The sequence below is a fragment of the Procambarus clarkii genome, chromosome 24 (genome assembly GCF_040958095.1).
Source record: "Procambarus clarkii isolate CNS0578487 chromosome 24, FALCON_Pclarkii_2.0, whole genome shotgun sequence".
Taxonomy (NCBI): domain Eukaryota; kingdom Metazoa; phylum Arthropoda; class Malacostraca; order Decapoda; family Cambaridae; genus Procambarus; species Procambarus clarkii.
Genome location: NC_091173.1, coordinates 16162385 through 16181374, shown reverse-complemented (window position 1 = coordinate 16181374; position 18990 = coordinate 16162385). Strand labels below are relative to the sequence as shown.

The following is an 18990-nucleotide window of genomic DNA, read 5'->3' as shown; positions in this document are numbered from 1 at the left end:
TTTCCTAACTCCCGGGTACTTGGTTACTACACTAAACATATAATAATAATGTTAATGTGATATGTAGTGAGTTTATATTAATATAATTGTTATAATACAGTATAATAATGATAATTGTGATATGTAGGTCTAATTAACTAGTTTTGATGCAGTTATACGGAAAAGTAAGTTTTATGTCCGGCGTGAAACTATTTCTGAGACCCTCGAGGGTCTTGCAATAGAGGATAGTACTAGCGTATGAACAAATCCACAGGGGCCGTGACGAGGATTCGAACCTGCGTCCGAGAGCATCCCAGACGCTGCCTTAATCGACTGAGCTTCGAAGTGGATTTGTTCATTTGATGCATCACGCTATTGTGATTTCTGTGTGTGTGTGACAGCACTAGCGTAAACTACTCTGTCCCTTTCAGATGTTTTGTTTCGTCTCAATAACTTACTTGAAACCCCCGTATAACATTCTAAAAGTATATGAAACAATAGAGGAAGGAAACCATCTCCCTTGCTCCTCCTCCACTCCATCAGCTAGCCCCCAACCCCTCTCCATTCCCCTCCGTCACACCGCACCTCCTCCCATCCCCTCCACAGCCCCCACTTACCTCCACAAGCCAACCTTGACAAGGCGGCCTATAATCCGAGGCCTGTCCTACCTACCTGCAGACAGGCGCCACAAAGAACAAGCACCAACCGAGGTGATCACCCGGCCAATAAGACGATTAGGATCCCATTCTCAATACAATCATCCAATCACTGGCAGCAGTTTCCCTGGTGTGGGAATGATTGGATTAGTGAGCAAGACAGCTGGGCCGGATTAAAACTGACGGCCGCTCTCAGAGGACGGGAGATGATCCTTCATATGTCACTGCTCAAAATATTTTCTTAAAGATGCAGGAGAAAAAGGTGAAAGAAAAGAAAAGGAGGAACAAGAGGAATAGGAAAAGAAGGTGGAAGAGGAGAGAAAAATGAGAGGAGGGTGGGGGGAAGGAATAGGAAGAGGGAAAAGGAGGCAGAGGTGTGGAAAGACGGGGAAGAGAAGCAGGAAGAGAAAGAAGAAGAGGAGAGATGATGAAAACCCGAGATTTCAGTCCATTCTTGACCATTATCAAGCCGTGTGCTTGATAATGGTCCAGGTAGATAGAGGAGGTAGAGGAATAACACCAGCAGAACGAAGCTAACGAGGAAGAGGACTAGGAATAGAAATAATACAGCATGACCTTTGCCCTAATGTTGTTCAAGGGCTGAATTACTCAAACCAAACATTTTTACGTGTGAGCGTGACATTATATGAACAATTGTAAGTGTATTGTTATCACACTTTAAAGCTTCTATGCTGATTTTAATAAATGATTTCCTCAGTCCATGTACCTATTTAACCTATCTGCGGAATAGGTTATCTACGGAATGGATTCATTCGCCATAATGTTAGAATAAACATTGAATGTTTATTCTAACATTATCGCCAGGGACAAGCAAGATCATCATAATAAAAGTAAACTCGGGAACTTTGTTAAATGTAACAGAAAATTCCATTATAAGAAAATTACTTGTATGTAGAATTTGCAATAAATCCAAACTTTTTTCGAAGTCACGTTTACTGGTTGTGTTGCAGCTTAGGGAACTATTGCGTACTGACTCTAAACACTTGCTGAAGAGTCTTCCAGACTTGGCGCCATCTTTACATGATGACTTGTCCCTAAACTAATTATGGGTCTGTCACAGCGACATACTTAAGGGGCTTTCCTAAGGCACCCAGGAGGACAAGCTAATCGCTGATCTTCACTGTCAGTCATCTCAAACGTTTAGATGTGATACAGAGGTGCGGGGGTAGAAATAGCCTAAGCTACTCTATCCCTTTGAGATGTATTTCTTTCTTATCTAAATAAACATACTTGAACTTGAATGTGATACAGAGTCATAACATGTACGGCCTCACGATGAGATTGATTGATGAAGATTAAGCCACCGCGAGAGGTGGCACGGGCATGAGTAGCCCCGTAGGCGATGTAGATGTTTGGAGTGAATGTTGGTCTTTGGTCGTGTAACATCTTGAAGTGTCTCTGGGTTCCTCTGTCACGCAGAGGGCAGTGACCTTCAACTGTACTCATATGAGGGCAGAATGAGGTCTATCACCTCTACCTAATATAGAAGGAAAAAAGTAACTACAAGGCGAAAGCGCCAAGCCATTACAACTATATAGCAATTGGAAGGGATCAGGATAAAGATTTGGGATGGGACGGGGGAAAGGAATGGTGCCCTGCCACTTGGACGGTTGGGGATTGAACACCGACCTGCGTGAAGCGAGACCGTCGCTCTACCGTCCAGTTCAAGTGGTTGAGCTGGACGGTAGAGCAATTAGAAAGATTATCAGGATTAGGCACACATGTATTTCCTCTTACCTTTTGTAAACATATTGTAACAGCCACTTATCAACGTGACTTACGCACTAAAAACTGCATCAGCGTTGAACAGCCATGTATTTAAGTATTACGTATGCATGGTAGTACGGAAGTCTGTATATCTGTCTGTATGCTGTACAGGCTGCATTAGCATCCATATCATATTCATCCATTAGCATCCATATCATATTCATCCATTAGCATCCATATCATCCACCCATATCAAGGGGAAGTCCATGCATTAAACGGTATTTGTATGGCATTTGACTGTAATAAAATAGGTACTGAACTGCATCTGAGTTGAGCTGAGAATAATATTCGATTAGTATTTAGCCGGTGCTTGGTTGGTATTTAGGTGGTACCTGACTTGTGTTGCAGTCATATTTCACTGTTACTAGACCTGTTTGACTAGCATTGGATGTGTTTGATTTAATATCCGACTGATAATGGATTGTTACTTCACTGGCATCTGCTATTCAATTGGTATCTAAACTGACTTTGTGTATGTGTATGTAACTGACATTTGGCTGGAATGAAATTCGATTGACAGTTGACTGGTATTAATCTGTTAGTTGATGTAAAATATTCCATTGCCCGTTAAATATCGTTTAATGATCTGATCGTTAAATATCATAGGCAAATTTGCCGATGGTACAAAAATCGGGAGGGAAATAAACATGGAAAAAGACTCACTATCACTTCAAGACGATCTAAATAGGGTTTTGAAATCGTCAAAAGATTGGCAGATGCAGTTTAATGCTGACAAATGTAAGGTTTCGAGGCAAGTAATGATGGTAGAGTTACAAGATACGAGCTAGATGGTGTTGAGATTGCTAAGTCGGATTGCGAAAGGGGATCTGGGAGTTATGATTAGTAAGAATTTAAAACCAAACAATCAATGCATAAATGTTCGTAATAAGGCAAATAGGACATCGGGATTTATTTATCAAAGTGTTAGTAATAAGTTGCTTGGACATGCATAAGAGTGGGATTGAGTGGTTATAAATAGGTGCTGCCTCGTTTGGTTACCTTGAGGTTACCTTGAAAGGATTCCGGGGCTTAGCGACCCCGCGGCCCGGTCGTCGACCAGGTCTCCTGGTTGCAGGACTGGTCAACCAGGCTGTTGGACCCGGCTGCTCGAAGCCTGACGTATGAGTCACAGCCTGGTTGATCAGGTAACCTTTGGAGGTGTTTGTCAAGGTCTCTCTTGAACACTGCGAGGGGTCGGCCAGTTATGCCCCTTATGTGTAGCGTAACTACAATAGGCCTTCTGCAGTTACTTTTATTCTTATGTTCTTATTCTCTTTATACTGTCTGAAGGTCCGTGAGACATTAGCACTGCTCTAATACAGAAAATATTGGGAGAATGGCAATGTAGAACACAACAGTTCAGGAATCTTGCCTCTATTTATATTCACGTGTTGGCTTTATCCACATGTGTGATTTAAAGTTTTGGCTTTATCCATATTTATGATCTGGTGTTGACTTTATCCACATTTATGATTTAAAGTGTTGGTTTTATCCACAATTCGGTAAGTTTTGATTACATAATTTAGTATATTTCCAGGAGTTAGGGGATTTATATTCTTAATCATCAATGTTATTATTATTATTATTATTATTATTATTATTATTATTATTATTATTATTATTATTATATATTCCAAACTTGTCCGAAACGTTATGCGTGCTAGTGGCTGTACAAGAATGCAAGAACTCTCTCTCTCTAAATTTCCTGAGAATTCAGTGGAATCCCAGGCTGTATAAGTTATACGGTGTGGTGGTGCAGGGGTAAGGTGCGCCACCTGGGCCCAGGTCGCCGGTGAGAGTAACCGCGTTGCTCCAATTTATTTCTACTTTCCATACGATGGCATTTAAACGTTATTAATAACATATAATTATTTGTTGTTTACTTAAATTTATATTGAAAAACGTTTAGTAATAATATTGCATTTGTAAATATCAATGTCTTCTGATATAGACACATTTTAGCCGAGACTCGACAATACTCATAGGGCCCAGCCGTGCGGATTAGGGCATTAAGGATGGACCCGGAGTGGTCACTGTCAACCTGCCCTTAATCCCTTAACTATCCAGCTCAGCCAAGGTTACCCCCCCCCTCTCCCCTCACGACCACATCATCCACGTTTCTCGCACCCCCACTTCCACCCCAGTCCTACCAGCTCTCCCAGCCCTGCCAGCTCCCCCAGCCCTACCAGCTCCCCAGCCCTGCCAGCTCCCCCAGCCCCTGCCAGCTCCCACCACCACAACACCCACCACTACCACAACACCCACCACTACCACAATACCCAGCATCCACCAATCATATATATATATATATATATATATATGTGTGTGTGTGTGTGTGTGTGTGTGTGTGTGTGTGTGTGTGTGTGTGTGTGTGTGTGTGTGTGTGTGTGTGGTAAACACAGAGGTCTCCTAAAAACCTTGGGACACTCCAATATCGACGATTTATCACTCTAGCTAAAGAACATAAGAATCAAAGAAACTACAAAAGGTATATTGATCTATACGTGGCAACTCCTATTTATACCCACCCAAACTCATTCATCTACAAGTCTAACCTGCGCTTGAAACAATCAATGGAGTTTGCGTTCCTGAGAAAGTATGTCATAGCCTGACTTATACTAATGACCTGAGGGAATGTCGCGTGGGCTAACGCTTGACTGCAGGTATATTTAGGAGAGTACAGATCCTAGTCCCAACTTGACGATTAAATGCCACCTCAGAACACTGAAAAGATTTACTGAACAAAAAAATTGTACCACTTACGGGCTATTCATGCCCGTACCACCTCTTGGGTGGCTTAATCTATATCAATCAATCAGTCCCAAGCATTACCACCACCACCACCACTCACTATGTGTATGTGTATCAGAATGTATAGTCAGTATGTGTATCTATGTACCGTTTAACCAGTTTAATGTTTACTTTAAACTTGCACACTTATAAATTCATTGGTAGACTCAATTATCAACGAATATGTGTACTCATAATCCTATGTAGCTTTGAACGTGTGTACCAGTGTACGTTTGAGCATGTGTGTCCAAGTGAATGTATGTACCTGTGTACCTGTGTACGTTTGAGCATGTGTGTCCAAGTGAATGTATGTACCTGTGTACCTGTGTGTAATTAAGAGCTCATCATAAGCCAGTTGTCTCGCTCATCAGTACCTGTCAAAACTTCCAAGCTACTCAGGATTAAGGTAGGCCACCTCCCGTCTCCAAACTTACCTCACCTCCTCCCCCACCTCACAAGCAACCCCTACTTCCTTATCTGCCCTCACCCCCCCCCCCCCATCCCACTCCTATCTATAACCTACCCTCCTACTCCCAGTTCCCCCAGCACAATATTTCACCCTCTCCACCATCACTATACTACTGTGCTCCTCGACGTTTCGAACTTCAATCTTCTCTGATGCTTCCCTTCGATACCACCTCTCTTCCCTTATCTTTCTGTCTATACAGCCCTTTTCCTTCCTTTTCCCTCCCCCCATCCCTTCCCTACCCGGAACCTCATCTCCCCAAGGGTAGCATTAGGAGGCTTTAGGCCCAATATCCACATTTGTCACGGTGATCAGGAAGGTGTTGTGTCCAGAGGAGAGATTCAAATATTACACCCGTTAAAATGACCGCTACACCTTCCCATATGCCTTTATTCTTTTAAATATATTTTAATATTTGATGTCCAAGAATAGAGACGGATAATTCAACTGCTACTGGGACGTGTTTTCAACTCAGGTCGGAAGGGGCATTGTTAAATTACGATAAGGGGATGAAATGACAAATGTAGCCGACAAATTACATAGACTTCGGGGATTAGACTAACGAGAGGTGAGGGGGAGCTAGTTAATCAATTTAGTATAAAAGTTGGGAAGAAATTAACAATGTATTTTAAAGTATAACAAGGTAAATGGGAACTTTATTTTGTAATGTTACCTGGCACAGGAGCAGGGCTGTAACTTGTGTTGTTTGGTCAACACAAGTTACAACCCCGCTCCTGTGCCAGGTAAGTCCACAACGGGCTCACCATAGCCCGTGCTACTTAGAAGTTTTTGTTCCAAGTAGCGAATCTAAAACAACAACAACAACAACATTGTAATGTTACAAAATGTGATACCTTGCAAGAATGTTTTTCATTACGAAGAAACAATTAACACCACCGGGGAAGGAATACAACGAAGAAGTGGTACAGTTCCACTGCAAAAGAGAGAATATGTACATGGCAGGACAGCTGAAGGGCAATATAGAGTGTATAAGTAGAAACTCTACATGTTTATTGTAATAGCTCGGTAGCTAAGGTCGCAAACAGACGTAGTCTTGACAATCAAGTACACTGATAGCGGCATTGAACTGATAGCGGAGGGTACAAATAACGCCCTGAGCTACTCTATTCTTTTGGGATGTATTTTGTTATAAAAACATAAGAATCAAGGAAACTGCAGAAGGCCTATTGGCCCATTAGAGGCAGCTCCTATTTATATCCACCCAAACTCATTCATATATATGTCTATCCTACGCTTGAAACAATTAAGCGATCCTGCTTCTATTATGTTACGCGGTAATTGGTTCCACAAATAACCAACCTTGTTACCGAACAAGTATACAGTATACCCAAATCTTTCCTAAATTTAAACTTATCTAATTTATAACCATTTTTTTGTTCTATTGTGTTGATACTTTTATACCCTTTAATACCCTTTGCTATGCCCGTTCATCCACTTGTACACCTCACTCATGTCACCCATAATTCTTCGCCTTTCTAGATAATGTAAATTAAGCTTTGTCAATCTCTCTTTACGTGAAAGGTTTCTAATTTGCGGGATTAACTTTGGCCTCCTACGCTGGACGTGTTCAAGTGAATTTATATCCATTCAATAGTACGGCAACCAAATCTGAACTTCATTATCTAAATGGAGCCTAACAAGAGCAAGATATAGTTGAAGAATAACACCAGCGGATTGATGAAGAATTACATCAATCGGCGGATTGAACGCCGATTAATAACGCTTCGATAAATATATCAAAGTGTCATATTTGCCTTATATCGAACATTAATGCATTGATATTTTGGCTTTAAATTCATACTAATCACGACTCCAAGATCCCATTCGCAATCCGACTTCGCAATCTCAACACCATCTAGATCGTATCTTGTAATTCTTCATCATTACATAGCCTCAAAACCTTACATTTGTCAGCATTAAACGGCATTTGATCATTTCAAACCTCCTATTTTTGTAACATATATGTAATATGTATGTACTATTTTAAGTGATAGGCATATGTTTATGCCAACATACTTACTTGAACTTGAATGTCACCTTTTCCTATTCTTGTTTCCTCCTGTAATTTGCACAGAACTCAGTTTTTTCTAGGCAATATCATCCTAGTGGGGGTTACTAGTTATTTGAATTGCGAACGCAGCATTAAATTCCTTAACTCTGTTTTTAACACAAGATGAGACACAGCTCTCTTCTCGTGGATGGTTCGGCAGTTTACGGGAACATAACACAAGAACATAAAAATTAAAAATTAAGGAAACTGCTGAAGGTCTATTGGCCCACACGTGTGTGTGTGGGGGGGGGGGAAGTAAAAATACTAATATTTTATAGGATAATTACTGAACTGGTATTTAGATTAGGATTGAACAGAAAATCACTCTTCGAATTTTAATAAAGCATGTGTATTGTCTGTAATAGCGGGTACGTAATTGGTTAGATGGCAACTCGTTCCAGACGAAGCGACTTTACTGAGTAAAGAATACTCCTGATTGGCTGTATGGTCCAAAGCTCCGCCCTGCCTGGTTGACCTGACTGGGGTGCGCTTATAAGGGTTGCGCTTGGAGGTTGTCGCTCATATCAGCGACACAGTTGTGACTCTAAGTCTACGTCTCTCAAGTTCATACTTTACAATGGAAAACACACAATTCAACAAGCCAAGACTCTCCTTTGGAATCGACGCTATCTTGGGGCTGGAGGCTTCGACCACTCTACTGCCAAGCCCCCCCAGCAGCCCCTCCAGGGTGAGTTCAGATGACAGCTGCAGCTCTGAGGACTCGGTAAAGGGTGACGTCTCCCCCAGACTAACACACCAGCCCTTAACACCTCCCGCCTGCCACCCTACACCCAAATCCCCTCACCACCATCCACACCGCTACCAGCCTTACGCCCGTCTTACTCAGCCCAGTACAGTACGCGTCTACCTGTCCGGGCCTGTCTTGCGCCGCCACAAGCCTAACAGGAAGCCTCGCACCCCTTTTACCTCAGAACAGCTCCTGGCGCTGGAGAAGAAGTTCCGGGAGAAGCCGTACCTGAGCATCGCCGAGAGGGCCGAGTTCTCCGCCTCCCTCAGCCTGACGGAGACGCAGGTCAAGATCTGGTTCCAGAACCGACGCGCCAAGGACAAGCGGCTCAAGGAGGCAGAGGTTGAACGTCTGACTAGGCCTCTGTACCCGGCCTACGGCGGCCTCCTGCCTCTGGGAGGCCACCTTCCTGCCCTCAGACTCCATCAGCCCATGATACCCTTCTTCAGATGATAATGTTGACTCGACAATTTGTCGAGTGTATCTCCAGCCTTGAAGAGCCCGCCCCAGGTCTGCCAGCCCTGCGACGACCCTCAACGGAAACTGATGGTGAGTGCTCTTTATTACTACTGTTAATGGATAGATTTTAGGGGCATGATTTTTATGCAGAAAAATCTACATCTAAAGCCTAACAGTGTTTACCGCGTAAGCATAAGAGTGCCTAGATTAACAACGAGAGGATAAGAGTGCCTAGATTAACAGTGTGAGGATAAGAGTGCCTATATTAATAGTGTGATAAGAGTGCCTATATTAACAACGAGAGGATAAGAGTGCCTAGATTAACAGTGTGAGGATAAGAGTGCCTATATTAATAGTGTGATAAGAGTGCCTATATTAACAACGAGAGGATAAGAGTGCCTAGATTAACAGTGTGAGGATAAGAGTGCATAGATTAATAATGATAGGGTAAGAGCGCGTAAATTAACAATGGGTTAATAATTAACAGCACACGAACTGGCACCAAAACATTTTGATGGAAGGATTGGAAGGGAACTATTAGGCGAAAGTGTAATGCCATTACGACTATACAAGTAGCACAAGATTTGGGGCGGGAGGGGGAGGAATGGTGCCCAACTACTTGGACGGTCGGGGATTGAACTCCGACCTGCATGAAATGAACGTTCTACCGTCCTGCCCAAGTGATATAGGCACCATACCTTACCCCTGTCCTATTCCAAATCTCTATCCTGATCCCATCCAAATGTTAAATAGTTGTAATTGCGAATATACGGAGAGGGTTACCAATTTATGACAATAATATTGTAAATAGTAAAACAAAAATAGACAAATGCCCGCTACTCTACTTCTATTACGCGCCTTATTTACTACCACAAAATAAAAAAAACTTAAATACACAAATAGCCTGTTTGGATCTAATGGTCTGTTCCTGTTTGAAGTTTGTAATAATTTATTGTTAATTGTGAGGAGAGGAATATTTGAATCAGTTGAGAGGAAAGGAAGGCTTAGATTAGTTAAGAAGAATGTTTGGATTAAGTGAAAGGGAACGATTGCTTGGTTTAGTTTGAGAGAAAATGAATGATTGGTTTAGTTTGAGAGACAATGGATGATTGGTTTAGTTTGAGAGACAATGAATGATTGGTTTAGTTTGAGAGACAATGAATGATTGGTTTAGTTTGAGAGACAATGAATGATTGGGTTAGTTTGAGAGAAAATTAATGTTTGGATTAGTCTGAGGGAAAATGAATAACTATACAAGGACGGAAGTGCTTAGATGAGCTATGTGCGGTTATAAGCGCATGGATATAAACCTGTCTGCATGCTTCCTAATGTCTTTGTTTGTTTCTCCACAGTAACGAGACATGTCTCTCCGTGCAGCAGCTACCGTCATTCCCGGTGACCCAGCTCCCACCCTGTCCACACTGGACGGCCACGCCCTGTCCAGTGGACGGCCCCACCTTGTCCACACTGGACGGGCACGCTCTACGGCCACGCCCTGTCTACATTGGACAGCTACGCCCTGTCCAGTGGACGGCCCCACCTTGTCCACACTGGACGGGCACGCTCTACGGCCACGCCCTGTCTACATTGGACGGCTACGCCCTGTCCAGTGGACGGCCCCACCTTGTCCACACTGGACGCCCCCGTCTGATCTACTGACTTAACTCCTCCTCATGTGGATTCAGAGCACAAATTAATGTTACATCTATGTTTATTCTTAAAATAGATTGCATAAATATATATTTTTATTATTTGATATATATTCTTTTATTATTATTGTTATTGTTATTAAAAAAGAAATACACTATCCTGTTTTTAATTATATTTATTTTCCTTCAGCGTCTCTCCTAATTGTCTTGTTCTTTTCAAATGTATTTTAAAAAAATGTACACAAAATTAAAGTGATAAATATCTCAAGAATATATTTGTAGACTTTTCTTAAGGCTTTTAACACAAGCGTAGACTGGATGGGAAGGACTACATTTACTGGCCATAATGGATGCCAGCATAATGGTAGAGTTCAACGTGCACATCCTTGCCTGTTGTTGTTGTTGTTTCAGATTTAGCTACTCAGGACGAAGTGTCCATGTAGCACGGGCTATGGTGAGCCCGTAAACATCCTTGCCCCCATGAACTACGAATATACACTCACACACACACACACTACTGGACCTCACTCCCCCTGAGTGACTACCCACTCAGTACGGGGACAAGTCCCTTCACTTATTTTCATTAATTTAGGTAGATGGTCATGTATGCCGCCACCCTAAGACTACATGAAGGGTTACACAACTTGTGTGTCATTATATCTCGTGCTACGGTCATACAAGGCGTTCACGGGCTGTGGATATCATTGACATCTATGGGACTTTTGTGATTGGAACTGGGATCACAGATGCCCCGGTTCTGTGAGCAACGACGGCCTCTTGATGCCTGTTGTGTTGGGCCGCAACATCTCCACACACCCAAACAAAGTACACAGGATTACATTTTTTTACTCATCTACTTCCATCTGCCCCATTCCTTTGTTTTTTCTCCTTTCCCTACATCCATCTCATCCTTCTTCATCTGCAACCAATATTGCTCTTCTTTACCCCCTCTCCCTTTTTCCTTCCACATCCTTCTTTCTTCTTCTTCATCCTCTTCCTTCTCTCTCCTTCTTTCTCCTCCCTCTTCATCCTTCCCTATATTCTATTTTTCTTCCTTTGATCATCCTTCTCTACCCTCCTTTCTTCAACTCTATTTTCCTTCCAGTTTGCTTCCATCTTTGCCTCTTCCTCCCTCGCCCGATTACCTCCATCTCACCCTCCCGCTTCTCCCCCTAAAAATCTTCCCCTATTGCACTTCACACGATATTAAATTACAGATTCGGAGACATCTAGCGCACTCTCTCTCTCTCTCTCTCTCTCTCTCTCTCTCTCTCTCTCTCTCTCTCTCTCTCTCTCTCTCTCTCTCTCGCTCTCTCTCTCTCTCTCTCTCTCTCTCTCTCTCTCTCTCTCTCTCACCCCCTCCTCTTTCCCGTTTCTCATATATATTCATCTCAAAATTAATATTAATGCTCGACAAAAATAATAACTGAGAATTACATATTAACACATTAGCATCGAGTAATATCATACAAATTTATTATTTACAAAACATCCAGAGACTGAAACATTATAAAATATGAACAGGAACGTGAGATATTGCTATGGCAACAAGATTTGCTAATAATTTAATAATGTTTAAAGATTATTGTAATGAAATATAAGAGTGTTCACCCTAACAACTGAGATGCATGTTTACAAGGCAATTCGATACCTCCTCCCCTCGTTTGGCTGACATGTGATATGTTGTGTAGTGTGGGAAAATTGTTCCAAGCGTGGGAACTACTGGATGGTTGTTATGCAGGGATGGCGGAGTTATTGTGAGTGTGTATATATATATATATATATATATATATATATATATATATATATATATATATATATATATATATATATATATATATATATAAGCTGGGCGGCAGCTTTACAGTCACGTGCTCCACACCCACCCAACTGGGCGGCAGCTTTACAGTCACGTGCTCCACACCCACCCAACTGGGCGGCAGCTTTACAGTCACGTGCTCCACACCCACCCAACTGGGCGGCAGCTTTACAGTCACGTGCTCCACACCCACCCAACTGGGCGGCAGCTTTACAGTCACGTGCTCCACACCCACCCAACTGGGCGGCAGCTTTACAGTCATGTGCTCCACACCCACCCAACTGGGCGGCAACTTTACAGTCATGTGCTCCACACCTACCCAACTGGGCGGCAGCTTTACAGTCACGTGCTCCACACCCACCCAACTGGGCGGCAGCTTTACAGTCACGTGCTCCACACCCACCCAACTGGGCGGCAGCTTTACAGTTACGTGCAGGCTGCACCTACAATAAGCACACCTTGGATACTTCGCTAAGATTCCCATTAGTACATCATTATGAATGAATTCTAGCAGCAAGATCTTTTTACGTTCTCCAGGTCAGTAATTTCTCCAGGTATGAATGATGCCTCTTATTGTGCAACAATATGCCGCCCTAGAGAGCATTAGTGTCTTGAAAAGTATCATCATCATCCTAGGTATGGCATCTCCTGTTTAAAAAGTTCTTGTTATCTAACCTGTCATTTTTCCTTTCAGTTGTAACAGCTAATTTATTGTGTTTTTAAAAAGTAAACGTCTTCCGACATGATTGCTTCCAAATCGTTTATATTGCTTTTTCGTTCTATAGTATGATTTGCCTGCGTTTTCACGTGTAATGACCCCGTCTCTGTCCCAAGCTAAGCTGGTCGTAGAGGTCATGATGTCTGTCCCAAGCCAAGCTGGTTACCTTGAGGTTACCTTGAGGTGTTTTCGGGGCTTAGCGTCCCCGCGGCCCGGTCGTCTACCAGGCCTCAATATATGGTTGATACCAGATACCACACCAGGTCGTAGAGGTCGTGGTCTCAGTCCCAAGCTAGGCTGGTCGTAGTCAAGCCTGACAGTTCCAGAGCAAATGGTTCAAAAGAAATATCTTAAAGTCTTATCAATAAGTTAATAATGGTCGGCTGATGAAGCTGTAAAGCTCCGAGTATTGTTCATGAGTCACTGTTTCCAAGAGTTTCGGAGACATTCATCAAATTTCATATTCATTTCTACTAGGGAATGGGCATTCTATGGAGTATTTTTTAGGATTACGTGAAATCTGATGAGCGTGGATTTTCTTTGCCGTTCTCCGCGTGATAGCAAGAGAGCAAATCTATTTAGTGAGCTGTTAATATTGGGAGAGCAAATGTGAGAGGGAGAGGGAAAGGAGGAGCCGTGAACGAAAGTCAGAGGAGAACAGTAACTTGTGGCGAGGCGGTGAAAGGCTCGCACGCTTAATTTGCTTTGAATGCTGGAGCGAGACGGCGGCTCGCAGACCACTCCAGAAGCCATTCACCCGCAGCTCGACGCCCTATCCCCACTTTATAGTTAAAATATTTCAACTTTGTCGTCGGATTCTTTGACTAAACGTCCCAAGAATGTATGGAAGAGGTGTGAAAAGCGCACCGAAATTCGCCAGAGAATAGACGCCTGCGAGTGGTCAATAAGTACCGGGTTTTAGAACCACTCAAGGTGTCCTTCAGTGGTCAATATTGGGTAGTTTTTCCATTTCTTAAGACGTCCTTAAGTGGTCAATAAGGGGAAAGTTTGGGAACTTCTAAAGACGTAGTCGAGCGGCCAATAAAGGACAGGAATCCGACTCTCAAAACTTTCTGAAAGGATAATAAAGGAATGTGTTCTATGCCTGTGAGTATTCTTAACGACACCTTCGAATAGCCAACAGTGTTGACAAATTTGAAACTTGTTGAGGCCTCCACGAGTAGGCACTATAAAATTAAGTAATGGTCCCCTTGGTCTTTTGGCTCTTTGCAAGAGTGTGAAATATGGGCCTGAAAGAACATGATTCCCGCGGTAAAATAAGGAAACGTCTCCAAACAGACGAGTTGATGGGTTGTTTCAGGTGCTGGTGAAGGTGATGAATGTCTGGTGTTGTGATGAAGGTGTTGAATGTCTCGAGTGCTGATGAAGGTGAGTAGGAGTTTGAAATTAAAAAAAATACATATATTTTGTGTTTTTTTTCAGCGCCTTAGTGTGGCGATCCAGAGAGGAAATGCTCACTGCATCCATGGTTCCTGCCCGCCATCTGAGGAGCTGGAGGAGCTGTACAACTTGTGACAAGTAGTCTTGTACCTTGCATGTAACCAATGTTGTAACCCTTTTTGTGTAATGAAATTTTAAATAAAGTTAGATATATATATACACACACACACACTAAAAGAATAGGAGTGCTAGGGGAAGAAAATATCAAAGTGTTCAGTGAGGATCCACAAGGTCTTCTCTGAGTACTCATTATTTTCTTCTCCGAGGCTATGGGTCCCTACACTTGCACCAGAGGTGGTACCCCTTTTAGGTTTAAAAAAAATATAAATATTTTGTTTATATATATATATATATATATATATATATATATATATATATATATATATATATATATATATATATATATATATATATATATATATATATATATATATATATATATACCGAAATGCAGCAGACAATTAAAGGTTTTAAAATAAAGTTTTTAAAAGTCAATGTGTGAACCACCAAAAATATTTCCGCATTGGACAAAATGCTATTAGCCAGTGTGGAGTGTGACGAGCGGTTGGCAGGCGGAACAAGCAGGGCCCCAACGGTGCTTGTTGACACATGCCATCCACCAGTCAGAGGGCTTGTTGACACATGACGTCCAGCCAATCAGAAAGCTTGTGATGTGAGGGACTGATGCACTGAAACTAATTCTATGTCGTCCCCGTAACAAAAATAACATTGACAGTTCTAATAACCTGATATTGTTTCATCGTATTAGGGCGTCCGAAAGGGAGTATCCCGGTCTCTTATCCCACTCTATCTCACCATAAAAGAAACATTACGAACTAATTTTAAACAATAAAGTCTTTATCCTATCTCCCCCCCCCCCCCAGCACCGTCTCCTATCCTTCCTTCTCCTCCTCTCTCAACCTCAACCAGTCCTCCCATCTGTACCTCGTACATAGCATAAAACATAATGTACAGAATACATAATATACGTGTGTCGTCTTGAATTATGTCACTCTTAATACCAAGAATGAACTGTTCAGTTACAAATATTTAAGGCCTTAAATTGCTTAAAGTGCTCGGAACACTCCTGTCCTGAACTAACTCAAAGAACATATGATCATTGGTATTTATTAAAAATTACTTTATAAACAACTGAATGCCCTTAATATTACAATAAATAAAACAAAATCGTATTCACCCAAGTATTTGTGTGATATCGGCGATGAGCAGCTCTCCCTCTAGGACGGCTTGACCTTTCGTAAGTAATATAGTGACTTCAGCGATGTACCGTCATATTTGGTCTTGTCGCCAGAGATATCGTTATAGTAAATGCAAATTTGTGAATTTAAGTAAGTCTCCTAGCGTTATATGGTGCATAAGGGCAACCAAATAATGTAACGGTTATAACACAACCAATCTGAACTACCAAGCCCAATCTGTTTTATGCCTATGCACAAAATCGTTTTAAGATACAAAATGAATCTTTCCAATTTGTTTACTAAATAATGAAAAAATAGCGGTGTTAAGTCATATTTGTACTCACCAACAGCCTGGTTGATCAGTCCAGCAACCAAGTTAGCGTCCCCCGCGGCCTGGTCGACGACCGGGCCGCGGGGACGCTAAGTCCCGGAAGCACCTCAAGGTAACCATAACACAGTACCAGTAGACAGCCTGAGGGAAGGGAAGGGAACTATCAGGAGAAAGTCCCAAGCCGTTACGACTATAGTATGGCAGTATCAATGCCTATCAGTAGTAATGTCACACACTAATGTATAAACGGCTTACAACTATATCAGAACCTTCGTATCACTGTACAATATATAAACGTGAATCTGTAATGAAGCTTATTATTATTATTATTATTATTATTATTATTATTATTATTATTATTATTAAATTGTCATCCACACTTCGGTAATAAACATTTCATTCACCTGGACTCTAGGAGACTCGAACAGCGGACCCTAAGCGTGTGAGTCCGAAGCTCTATCGACTGTACTATTGAGTAGTCTTAATAAGGAAAGATTCCAGAAGCAACTACTGCTGCCAAGCTGGAATTTTCGACTCTCCCTGACTACTGAAACTCAGAGGAATTAGTGACGCGGTTCGAGTCTCTTAAAGCCCAGGTGAATAAAATTATTGTATTATTATTATTATTATTATTATTATTATTATTATTATTATTTTTATTATACAGTACGTGATATATATATATGACAGTGTCAGATCATGGAGGAAGAATTGAAACCGGAATTTCCTTAAGTCTCTTTCCTTAAGTGTGTGTGTGTGTGTGTGTGTGTGTGTGTGTGTGTGTGTGTGTGTGTGTGTGTGTGTGTGTGTGTGTGTGTGTGTGTGTGCAAGTAGTAATATTAATTTAAAATTATAAATCATAATAATTTCTAATAATTGCCTACAACATCTACAGGCTAATAAATGTTATATAGGCGAATGATGGGACTTTCGACAAGCCGCCGGCTTCCTGTCCTCGTCAAGGCCACTAGTGTTAGTGGCCCTCAGGTAAATATAGTCATATATAATTAACATTACTAATCATCTATAATTATATATAATCATCTACAACCTAATGATCAGATATAATATAGATTATCTAGGACCATGATCTGTTACCATTAACAATACACAAAATCATAACATTATGCATCGTTTCATTGCAATGCCTAACTACTGTAAGTTTCAAATAAATACATTGAGTTATTTTATATTTCATTAACAGTCCTCAAGGCACAAATGTTGCAAATTAGAATTAATTTAGTAACACCGAATCTTGAGTTATTAGCCAAAGTCAAATGCACAAAAGGCAAGTCTAAAATATAATGATTTAAGAGCACTACTGCAAAGGAGCAGCATTGATGACAATGCACACAGCATATGACAATATTTTAAGGTTTATATAAATACCAAGTTTGAAGTATTGTACAGTTACATAAATTGTTTTGTAAAAACAAAAGCAAGCATCTGTTGTAAAATCGTATAAAATATAAAACAACTTCTAAACCCACTTTTTTAGAGGATTAATATATATTTTTTGCTTACAATGTATGATGTCACATCAGGGACAAAGTAACCATTTTGAAAGTTATTTTGTAAATATAGTAACACTAAACAATACCTTCCTATGAAATTAGAATATACAATGATTTCTTAAAGCTGGAATAAGTGAACTTCAAAGATACGAATGTACAATATGGCAACGCTTTATGGCATATAAGTTGAAATAGATGTAAATATTTATGCTATATGATATGACTAAGTAACATGTACACTCATTTTTAAGTGATTTTGCAAGATAATTTTTAAGAAATCATCCAAAAATTACATATCCAAAAATATAATATCAAAAAGAGTTCATTATAAAAATATTCAGCACAATGGTTGTAAGGATAAAAATATATTCTTGACAACTTGCAAACTCCAAATATCATACAAGAGGGCGCACTTGAGCCGTTCACGAGATAGCCAAAATGGATTGTAAAGTCTAAAATTGGCAGAAATATTTTACTCTACAGTTTTGCCACAGCATCAGCATTATAGTCTTTGCCTCGGCATCAACAAAATAAACGCCAAAACGATACAAACTGTTAACGAAACGTCCACCAGAAGCCTTTTCAAGAAATGGTATAGCAATAAACCAAAATAACAGCTGGAAGAATAAAGAAATAGACACCCACCCTAAGGAACCCCCGTCGGTAAAATTTAATACAGCAACAACAACAAAATAATAAAGAGTCCTCATACAAGATCTGCTCTCGTGTAGTTTATCAGAAGGCAGTTTCAGATCAGCTGAACAAGTGGACCCCCCAACCCCCCCCCCATCACCCACTCAACAAAAGACCCACCCTCTATCCCTTAAGTGATAGTTACACCCCTCGGTTCATTACAGTGTCATGACCCCTCTTAACTGTTCGTTACCTGGGTGATTTTCAGCTCAAGTGATCGTGGTACCTGATACCCATGTGATGGAGGGTGAGGGCAAAGGAGAAGGGGGAACGAGAGAGAGAGACTTAGACGAAGAGAATAAAAGAACAGATAGAACAGGAAACAACAGAATGAAATTTAAATGAGGGGAGGAATAAGTAAAATGAGGGTAAGTAGAGAGAGAGAGAGAGAGAGAGAGAGAGAGAGAGAGAGAGAGAGAGAGAGAGAGAGAGAGAGAGAGAGAGAGAGAGAGAGAGAGAGACAGACCGACCGACAGAGACAGACACAGACAGAGACTCAACAGGAGCCCAGGGATCATATTTCCACTCGGAATGAATCATTCACAGTGTTACTCGTCATTCTTTACTAAGCGACCAAAACATTGCCACTCCGCTTTCCGTCGCTTTTATTTCATCATTCTAACTCCTCTTAAGCTCCACATTTTGAATT

At 41.2% G+C, this 18990-nt stretch overlaps 1 protein-coding gene across 1 annotated transcript; it reads left to right on the top strand.

The window, feature by feature from the left end:
• Positions 1-8327: 8327 nt before the first annotated feature.
• LOC123748257 (homeobox protein MSX-2-like) lies at positions 8328-8951 on the top strand. Its single transcript, XM_045730454.2, has one exon. It carries the CDS (start codon positions 8328-8330, stop codon positions 8949-8951), a length of 624 nt encoding a protein of 207 aa, XP_045586410.2.
• The last annotated feature ends 10039 nt before the right edge of the window (positions 8952-18990 follow it).

Excerpts from the sequence above, each read along its gene's own strand:
- LOC123748257 (XM_045730454.2), top strand. The coding sequence starts at position 8,328 with ATGGAAAACACACAATTCAACAAGCCAAGACTCTCCTTTGGAATCGAC.